General features: G+C 37.2%; 1 protein-coding gene and 1 pseudogene across 3 annotated transcripts; both read right to left on the minus strand.

Moving 5' to 3' along the window:
* Positions 1–241: 241 nt before the first annotated feature.
* Positions 242–9,708, minus strand: LOC135599020 (BTB/POZ domain-containing protein At5g03250-like). Of its 3 annotated transcripts, none has more exons than XM_065093652.1 (5): positions 9,435–9,504; positions 7,738–7,807; positions 3,972–4,085; positions 1,925–3,148; positions 242–913 (listed from the first exon to the last, which is right to left on the minus strand). In XM_065093652.1, exons 4-5 carry the CDS (start codon positions 3,110–3,112, stop codon positions 452–454), a joined length of 1,650 nt encoding a protein of 549 aa, XP_064949724.1. In that variant the 5' UTR covers positions 3,113–3,148; positions 3,972–4,085; positions 7,738–7,807; positions 9,435–9,504; the 3' UTR covers positions 242–451. The 3 variants fall into 3 exon arrangements, with proteins under 3 accessions (XP_064949724.1, XP_064949723.1, XP_064949722.1); XM_065093651.1 differs by having other exon boundaries at positions 3,501–4,085; XM_065093650.1 differs by lacking the exon at positions 3,972–4,085 and having other exon boundaries at positions 9,435–9,708.
* Positions 9,709–10,587: 879 nt separating this feature from the next.
* The window catches only part of LOC135598223 (sugar transport protein MST6-like), a 1,666-nt pseudogene continuing 1,465 nt past the window's right edge, over positions 10,588–10,788 (minus strand).

Consider the following 10,788-nt stretch of genomic DNA (forward strand, 5'->3'; position numbering starts at 1 on the left):
TACACATCCCTATTTGATTGACGCTGCAAATTCTTCCCCTTCTTAAATCTAAAACCAAACGATGAGATATTACGTGAGTAAAGCACCATCAAAATTCTCTTTTTACTCTTTCATAAATACAGAACTTAAAATACCAAGAGAAATTAGTTGATTCATGGTGGTCCCAACCAACATTCACGTAATGTTTTTTCGCAAGAACAATATAATCATGGCCTTGACATTTAAGAATATCAGCTTCATACTTAGAAGTTCATAAATGTCAATTGTAGCGGTAACAATCGATTCCTATTCATGATTATATAGAATATGTGGTTTTGGTTATTAACAATTTAACCATCGAAGAATTGAAAAAAAAAAAAAGTGTACAATTTAAGTGAAAAAAAAAATTCGAACAGTGAAGCATTTCTGCACCGGCAATCTATCTAATCTATCTATCTATCTATCTATCTATCTATCTGTCAGTAGATGCCTGTTTTGAGCTAAAGAACCGTTTTGTTCTCATCCCAAATCCAAGCTTTCTGGAGAAGATGCTCCATGCACTCTTTGACCTCTCTAGCTTCTGAATCTCTTCTCTTATGCTTGAGCATTCCTTCTCGAGATCAGAAACCCTGGATCTCATCTCTTCGAAGCTCAGACTCTGTACATCTTCTTGAGTGATCTCCGCTTGGTTAAGCCCACTACTGCTCTTAGGTAGCATGCGAGCATGAGAGTTTTCCACATTGTCAGAGGAAAAAAACCAGCCGGTGATGGTGGTTCTCAGACGAAGTTGCTCGAAGAAGAGCACCTGAACGATTACTCGAAGTGGTAGCCTCTCGTTCTGTGCAGCGTGTGTGCAAGCCTCCAGTGAGAGCTTCTGGCAGTTCATAAGCCGACAAAGCTGCTCCCGCTCGGAGTCTGTGAGCCATGGGTGAGACTGAAATGGACCAAGTGTAAGATTATGAACATGAAACAAATCAAATGTAATATTAGCAATAATGAGAAATATTGGAAGTTCAACGGGTGATAGGTAATCAACTATATTTGTAACAGGGAAAAATCAAAATTGTACTGATCTAACGATCAGGATATCAAGCACTTACAGTAAACTTACATGACAAGCACTAAACCATAAACATGGAGGCTACAAGTTGATAATCAAAATCTGATTGTTTTTTTTTATGAAAAGAATACTGATAGAACATATTAGCATCAGCTTAACCTGTTGTTTATTCCTCTAGTGACTGGGAGAGGATATTATATTGCATAGTTTTCCTTTTTTTTATTTCTCCTTTACTTTGGAGAGATAGCAGATTTGATATAAATTGCAATGACTTTAATATATCTAGAACAAATTGTTACTAACGGGATTGAGAGAGACCAGAGTTGCAAGCCGTAGCAAGATTAGATCAGATTAGATTAGATGTTAGGATAGTCTGATTGTTAGAGAAATCCAAGATGACCAATTTCTACCATCTATACATGTTTTCCTAGCACAATCAGTTATATTTTTATGTACAAATAATTTCTATGATCACCCTAGCTATCCATATGCAGATGCGGTTTATTTTGCTTTCAAACAGTTTCAGATAGATAATCTGAGGTTCCTAGGAAAAGTTACTGCCTAAGACATTTCCAACAAAACATAAAAAATATACACTTATCATATGCCACATAGTAGGAGTTATGGAAGGTAACCTCTTGTTTGATGAAAGGATCATTCAAAGGACAAGAACTTGAAATCAAATGTGACGGGTAAAATTCTGCCACAGAGTCCATGATTAATTTTTTCAAAGACACAACAACCACAGGTGAATAATCTACATATGCTACAAACCAAAAATTTAAGTAGCTTTTTTGTGCAGATGTGCATGTCGATGCAAAACTGAATCTTCAGCAAGCGCAACTGGTAGAGAGTACTGCAAAATAATGTAAAATTAAATATTACCTTCAAATATATATCAATAGCATGATAGATTCCATCAGTTGATTGTCTGGCATAGTCAGGGATGAGTGCTGCCAAAGACTGGAACTTAGGGAGCTTCAAGTTAACATCAGAAGCTACTTCTGCAAGGTACCCATCCATGAGTTTTGCTACCATGGTCACTGGTGTCAGTGCAACAGCGTTAGCCATCAACTCCCCCTCATCCACAATGCCAGGTGATGTTATATCTTCTGGTTGATTAAAAGAAACAAAGCGATCAAGGATTCGTTGCATGCAGTCTATGTCATATAGAGTTTCAATTGAGTAGCCCAAATTTGGTATTAGGATATCCTCCAGTTCAGCATCCTCTAGTTGCTCTGCCACCCTCCTTTCTAAATTTTCCCTGCAGGAAGGACTGGCATGTATGATCATGGCCATTTGGAGCAAACCGAGCAGAAACTTTGATGAAGCGACACCCCTTTCCATGGGCAGAAGTTCTACTATCTCTTCAAGTAGAACCCTCTGATCACTTTCTGATTGGATTGCAGTGGAGTTGGTACAGGTAAAGCAATCAGCACTGTCTTGGAAGCCTGACTGCCTACTCAACCCTGGCAGACTCATCTTTGCATAGTGCATCAGAGATCCAGCAATGTTGTCTGGCTTCATGCCGTTTGACTTCATAGCCAGTATTAGCCTTCTATAGGTCGGCAGGTCAAGGAAAGCAACATCTTTATACCACCAATCAGCACCTGGGGATCTAGACTTTCCACCTGGACCAATTCCATTCCACAGAATGGTGCCTCCAAGGTTCTTTGTGTTGGCTTGTCCAATCATGGGCCAACCAAACAGGGTTGGATCAACAGATGCTTTGGCTGCCAGTGAATTGATACATCTTGTAACAATATGGAGCTCTTCTGCATAAGGAAGAATGTCCTTGCATGTTTGAAGAGCCTTCATCGAGTCATTCCAGTCTCCCAGAACTTCTTCGAGAAAATTTTCAGTTTGCATGATAAGATTTCCTTCTCCATGATCTTCGGTCATCTGGAGGTACTCAGAAGCACAACGGATAGCAACCACATTCAGAGCATTCAGCTCTATCTTCACATCATAACAGAACTTTGCAACCAGCTCAAAAGCCTTGGCACCGCCAGGGATGTCATGAAGCTCAAGAATGCAATCCTTTCCATCATTGTTGTGGAATTCACTAATCATTTTTTGCAGTATCCCACTCCTAGTAATCAATGGGAACTGAAAAACAATATGATAAACATCAGACTTGTTGATTTCAAATTTGAGGTGTTAGTGAAAGTTCAGTGCAAAAATTAAGCAAAATAAATGTCTTTGCAAAACTACCCTCAAGCCACCTCAGCCTCTCCAGCTCATATCATCTTCACTGCCTCTCTTTGTCTCTCCCTCATCTCTCTAACATTTCTTCACTTCGAACTATTTGTTTCTTTCTACCTGTCACTTCTTACTGTCCATCATAATCGCAGTTTTTTGACCAAGAATACATCTTGTTTAGAGAGCAAAGGTTTTCTCATGTAGCAATGGTACAAATAAATAAAACACCTAAGAACCTTGTGGACATACCATATCTCACCTCAAATACTTCAATAATAACTCAAAGTTGCATTGCTAGATGATCAGTGATCCTTTACGGCCAAATGAATGATCACACAACAACCGTGAAGGTGTCCATCATAATCACAGTTGAAGCCTCATTCAAGACAGCCAAATAAGGGCCTTCAACTCCCTATCCTCTTTCCCTCCCCCTTCCAGTTCTTTCTCCCTATCTTGCCTTTTCTCTACTCTGCCTTTATTTTTTCTCTCTCCCTCCCACTTACATTGTGTGGTCACAATAGCAGCTGTCATTAAAAATCTTTATATCTAGAAGATTCATAAAATAAAATAATCATTGATAAGTTATGCTGAACTCAAATTGTGAGGATCGATATGCCAAGCTTCTTGTTGAGTAGCATGTATGTGGAGTTGACAAACAATGCTGTCATAGCATAACATTCACCTCAAACTAGATTCAGTGATGGGTAATGAACGAATATTGAAAACTTACAAGAAAATACAGAGAAAAACTGTGCTTGCAGATTTATCACTTCAAGTCAGGGTTCTCTAGGCAAATATTGACAAGTGCCACATAAGTTGACATTTCACTGCTGAATATTTGCCTCTAAAATTTCAAAACAAGATAATTCAGTAAATACAATTTAGTAGCGGTGACAGTATATCAAATAGGAACTTCAAAAAGTTGGCTAATTCTGAAAACAGCAATGGTACTTGTTGACAGGAGTGAACTTAACAGCAAGTTTTATCATGAAGGAAAAGAAAACTGTTCGAGGAGAAACACAGCATAAATCAAAGCTGTTTTAATCTTTCAAATTTCAATTTGTTGTTGATATCATCTGGAAAGCAACAATTTGTGAGACAGTGATATAAGGATATCTCACAGGAGTGTGAAACCTCATTGAATATTGCAGTTCAAACTCAAAATCCTTGAGAGAAGATGGAAACCATGGTAGTAGGTGAATTACTCATAGATCACTTATCTGTGATCAGAGAACCAAACTGAAAAGGTCATCAAAACTAATATACAAGCAATTAGATGTACTTCTCATAGTTTACAATTACCTCTCAAGGGTAAGGCTGAATAAATTGACCCTAGTACCAAGCAGCATGTATCAGTCCGATGGTGAACTGGGTTGCACACTGCCTCGAAGTGGTCCGCTGGTGGGACAGGGTTGTCCTCCTTTTTGACACAAAAGATGCCTCCTATCCCCTTTTTTACTCACAAGAGGTCTCTTGGGGTCTCCTTTGATCTGTAAATTAGGCAAATCCGAAGCTTAATCTTTACATAGTGACAGCTTGGTTCACCTACTTTAGGGCTTGATCTAGAAGAACGTAGCCTTAATCCTTGTGGATTGCAGCATGATCCGCTGCCATTTCACCTTGATCCTTGCATATGGAGGCTTGATCCACAAGGATCAAGCTTTGGATTTTGCAAATTTAGTTTAGATATGTTCTGATTCAGCCCATATCCAAATGAATCAAGGCCAGATCTATATGGATTAGGCTAGATCCCTTTGAATCTAGGCTAGATCCATTGATTTGGGTGTAGCTTAGATCTTAATGGATCTAGCCAAAATTTGTTTTGATAGCTTACATCTTAACGGATCTAATCTGGATCTTTGTGGATCTATTGTAGATCCATCCTAGATTTTTGTGGATCAAACCTTATTTGTCACAAATTAGTTCTTTAACTGTTATAGATATCTGATAAGTCAACATTTGGTCGTCATTAGTGCGACTCCGTAGGCTCGCGAGGAATTGTCCGCTTTAAGCGTGCCCATATAGTTTTGCCCTTTCGAGGGTCATGAGTCCCAAAAGGTGCCTCTAAGGGTAAGGGTGACCCGATGGACTTATAAACTCTTGGCTCCTCTACTCTGCAACTAATGTGAGACTAAATATCCTTATCAGTACTCCCCCGTAGAGGAGCTAAGAGCTCATGCCCTCCTTCTAGCACTAATCCAATAAGTCAGCATTTGGTCGTCATTGGTGCGACCCCGTAGGCTCACGAGGAATCGTCCGCTTTAGGCGTGCCTATATGGTTTTGCCCTTTCGGGGCTCGTGAGCCTCAAAAGGCACCTCTGAGGATAAGGGTGCTCATGAGTCCCAAAAAGGTAAAACTGTGCGGGTACACCCAAAGCAGATAATTCCTCGCGAGCATATAGGGTCGCATCAATGACGACCAAATGTTGACATATTCGATTGATGCTAGAAGGAGGGTCATAAGCCCTTGACTCCACTATAGGAGATCACTGATAAGGACATTTAGCCCCACGTTGGTTGAGGAGTAAAAGAATCAAGAGCTTATAAGCTCGTCAGGTCACCCTTACCCTCAGAAGTGTTTTTTGGAGCTCACGAGTCCCGAAAGGATAAAACCATACGGACATGCCTAAAGCGGATAATTCCTTATAAGCCAACGGGGTCGCACCAATGACAATCTAATGTTGACTTAATAATATCAAAGTTCCAATTTGGCATGGTAATACACCCTTTTATTATCCGATAACCAACATCATTGACACTGCATTTGTTGTTAGTACATTGCATCACTCACCTAAAGTACCATTTAGCCGAAGGATCTCTTGATTTAGCAAAATGCACAAAAGTATCCTTCCGTAGAACTAGCTTATTTAATGATTTCAAATTCAAAACTTATATGAATGTTGTGACTAGAACCAGATTTTCAAGATATTCATTGGGTGCATTCTTTGAGAATATCGTGATGTCGTGTCAGTATCATATGGATTGTGGTTGTAGAACCAACCCGTATAATTTGTCTTTTGTTGATCCAAGTCAAATCTATTGACTAAACTGAGTATTAATTGATATTAATTTTTATTTAGGTGAGTGTTGGCTACAATTCGCAAGGTCAACACCAAATTTAGAGGGATAGCAATATGGGTGCTATCACAAATCATATCATTTAGCGCATAATTGGTCAATATTCACATTAATTGATACAAAAATTCATAATCGGCCCCTACACTGATGATCGAAAAAGCCAATATGCATCTTCTACAACATGCATCTAAGGCTATGTTGCACTGACAATGATAAGAAAATAGCAGAACCCAAGGTGGATCCATTCGATTTACATCTCTATCATAATTACACAATATGATTTACAACTAATGATAGTGGTCAGAGTGGCTACATCTTATGTTTGCTTACGTATAGATAGGTGATGCATGGTCACCTAGGATAAGGACTATGGTGCATCGGTATCCACACAACATGTTTATAAGAGGGAAAGGGAAAGTCTATCATGATTCATATAAAGATATGGGAAGGAACCTACTGAAACTGAGTGAAACAATAGTTCCTTCTATTCTTAACCTTCCTATTATCTTGGATATCATGACCAGCACATATATGGTAATAGTTGGTCATTCTTTTCAAAGTCAAATGCATCTTATAATACACAATAATATTATGGTGATGAGAGTCATAGCTCAAGCACATTATATCTTATGGAGGAGTATTTGTCACAATCCTACTTGCATGTGAAGGTTCCTACCACATGGATGGTTCATGATGATCAGAGGACTACTACCATATTAATGCATTAATGGCAATACTGTTTAGGAGTATAAAAAATCATGGAAGTAGTTTTATACTAGGGCCCTGCAGATGTGTTGTATTGATCTACAGTATCATCACAACAAGAATTCCGACTAACCCAGCATTGAATCACGTAATTAGTTTTGGTGATAGAAACAAGTATATAATTTTCTTATACAGTCATTTGTTATGCAAAATTGCTTAAATGACTGTTCACTTGTTTGTGTGTTATAATATATTCTCTAAACTCTATCATTATTTGTTTTCCATTGCATGTTTCAGTACAACATACATTGTTTTATAGTCTTGGACTAATTAAATTACATGAATTTGAACATTCTTAGGAGGAAAACCATGATTCTTTTTTTTTTTTTTTTTTTTTTTTTTGCATTTCAGATGATCAAACTAGGTCTGTGCCAGTGTACCACATGTTCGTCCAACCTGCACATGGCAATCCAACCATGGACCAACACAAGTCCAGTACCCAATATGTCAAATCTTGCCCACAATTATAGTGAGCACTCTAAGCAGCTTAGTTAACCTAAAGGTATAACTCTTTTAAATGCTAAGCTTTTGTTCGGTCTTGTGCAGGATCATGAAAGGCTCCTTTCTATTCATTTCAACTTCTAGTCCATGAATGAAAGAAAGATTTAGAAAGGCATACGTCGTGACATAGGATTGAGAGAAAAAAGACATACCTTGTGGAGCTGAAAGGACATATCTTCTACCTCAATTATGACATCACTTGTCAGTTCACTCTTACATATCCTGTTGGATAGGGAAAAATACTCAGCTCTGATAACCGAAATAAAAAGTATTAACCATCTACTCTAGAAGCAAAGATTTGTGATTAAAATTATTAACAAGAGCATACTACAGCTACTGGTACTAGACATTTATTTGCTGGCAATGTGGTCTAGGATTTGAAGTCCGGATTCACCAGTAATTATTATGGAGATTTGAAACTTAGTAAAGCATTGTGGGTTTCATACATCAGAAACATTTAAGTGTTAATTTACTCATGAAAATAGACAATTCTAGGACCCAGAATGGAGAGAGTTTTACCCATAGGCTTGTCTGAACTGTATCTTGCTAAGAAACCAATATCGAGGTGTAATTATTGATAAATCAAGATTATCTGGATGTTTCATGGAAACTATACAGTAGAAAGATTTTCTAAATGTTAATCAATATCTTTCATGCACAGGTTTAAAAGTTATTAACTGGTTCATTTGACAAGTAATGGCCATCATGAGAGAGTTACTCTAGGCAAGAAAAAACAAAAGAGAAATAATAGCAGGATCCCTAATTTCTAGTTTTATCCCTTTTTTATTATTTTTGTAGTGATTCACAGCGGCTTAGGTCGATACACCATTCAATATTTCTATAGTATATTGGTTCAATAGCTTGTCAAAATCAGTATTTGACCCGAAAGTATTCAAAATTTGGTAGCAAGGATCAGAACAGGATGCACTGCCACAGAAGAAAGAAAACAGAAATAGGGACCATCACACATAACGACAATACAAGATTTATGAGGTTCCTTTATTAGGTTCACAACCAGGTACAAGGATGATAAGGAGCTAAAATGTACATAACCTTTCTAATATATCTCTCTCAAGAATAGCACCTCTCATAAACCACAAACATAAAAGATGGAGAAGACAGCCTATGACCAGAAACTGAGAGGGCCAAGGGAAGTTCGGTGGTCGTATTCGAATTAAATTGGCATTTCAATGGTCATTATTCACCGAGAAAAATTATCTAGCCAATGCTTCAAGATTTCCAGGACACGAGTAACAGCACTAGATTTATTCAGGTCCTTTTACCTCTTCCAGCTTAGCTATCTTTCCACATAATGCTTCCAAAGCCGAGGCCCAAAATATAATCATGGACATGGAGGCTTTCTCATTCATTCACGTAATTGACCGCTTGTCGCTTGCAGAAATGCTCAGAAACCAAGCCACCAATCAAATATTTAAATCTCAGGAAGATGCAAAATTTTTCATTCGTACAAATCAAGGGCCCAAATTTGCATCTAATCCTCCTCAAGATATCACAAAAGAAAAGAAAAAGAAGAAGAAAATAAGCAGAAATATCAGCGAAGGAAAAATAATCATGAGCGCATTCATCTGCTACCAGGTACCCGGGGAACATAACCAAGAAGTTTCAGATACCTAAATGAGTCAATATCCCAAATCCCATAGAAATAAGTTTATTAGCCTAAAAAACCCCATTTTCGATCGGATAACTCGTTCGAGTAATCATAAAAAGTGGCAGGAGAGGATCAGAACCTATGATGAACATGAATGACAATGTAATCATCTAATGTAACAAGTATGAGGAGAGAGAGAGAGAGAGAGAGCGGGGGGCCGGGGGGATTGCTGCTGTGTACCATGTTTGGCCTTCGAGATAGAATACGTCTGCTTTAGACCCCAGAAAGATCGAAGTCATTTCCTTCACCCTTTGTGCCACAGCTCTACTGCCTCTTCAACAGCATCATGATGCTCTCTCTATCTACGACCTGACAGAGAAGGACACGATGCGATGGGGGAGAGGCTGCTTCCTGCCTGCTGTTACCCACGTAAAAGAACACGCACCGGATCAATTAGAAGTGGGAAAGGAAACGACGTTCTTGGGCCTTCTTTTCCCCTACAATTCTAAGCGTGTCCGGGTCAAGGGGAGGAAGAGGACAACCCATCCAAGATTTATCACCATCTTATAAAGAATCTGCAGAAGCATTACCTGTTAGCCATTAGATTTCATCTCGAGTTTAAGGGCTAATTATATATTACCTTGATAGTTAATTATTTTTAATATTTTAATTTTTATATTTTAAAAATATATATATTAAGTTTTTATACTTACGAAACTAAAACATTTAATTCGTTTCTTCGTTTTCGTCACGTAAAAATGTTGTAAAAAAAGAAAAGATTAAACAATTGAATAGTATTAACTCACTTCATTTCTCAATAAAATATTTCACTTCTGATTTTTTTTCGGATGAGAATAGCACGGTAAAATTACATTATTAATCCTAATTTAGTATCATTTTTTGCACGTGACAATATATACGATATTTTCATTAACAGATTAAATATTTTATTTTTATAAATATAAAAATCCTAATATAATATTTTAAAAATATAAAAAATTAATATATTAAAAATAACTAACTACATAGAATAATATATAATTAGTCCCGAGATTGATAATTTCTTCTCCTAATTTGACACACGTATGCCCGAAAGCTTAAATTAGATCCACATGAATTCTGCATCCAAATTTAATAAATTTACAAATATATATAATATTGATTTCAACATGACCATACCATATTAGTCCGTATGTGATAGAAGTTAGAGAGTCATGTTCTTTCAGTGCCGGGAAAAAGATTTCCTCGGAGTCAAGTTTGGATCCATAATAATGAAAGCAAATTAATTTAAAGAAAAGCACGAGAAGAAAATTAGATATCAGCAACTATGTTGTTTATCTACATAGTTGATCCCCACAGCTTAAGAACCAGAGATAACAAGGCCTCAGTTCTGCTACTTTAGAGTTTTTCCCTATAATCAATGTAATTATAGTTATTACACATATACTTAGCTACCATAGCCCGTAATTATCAACAAATTAATTGAGTATAAGGATTTTAATGAGTACAAAGATAAATTTTAGGAGAGCTTTGGCGATACATATATATATAAATATATATTTATATTTATATTTATATTTATTTATATTTATCT

The sequence above is a fragment of the Musa acuminata genome, chromosome BXJ2-1 (assembly GCF_036884655.1).
Source record: "Musa acuminata AAA Group cultivar baxijiao chromosome BXJ2-1, Cavendish_Baxijiao_AAA, whole genome shotgun sequence".
NCBI lineage: Eukaryota > Viridiplantae > Streptophyta > Magnoliopsida > Zingiberales > Musaceae > Musa > Musa acuminata.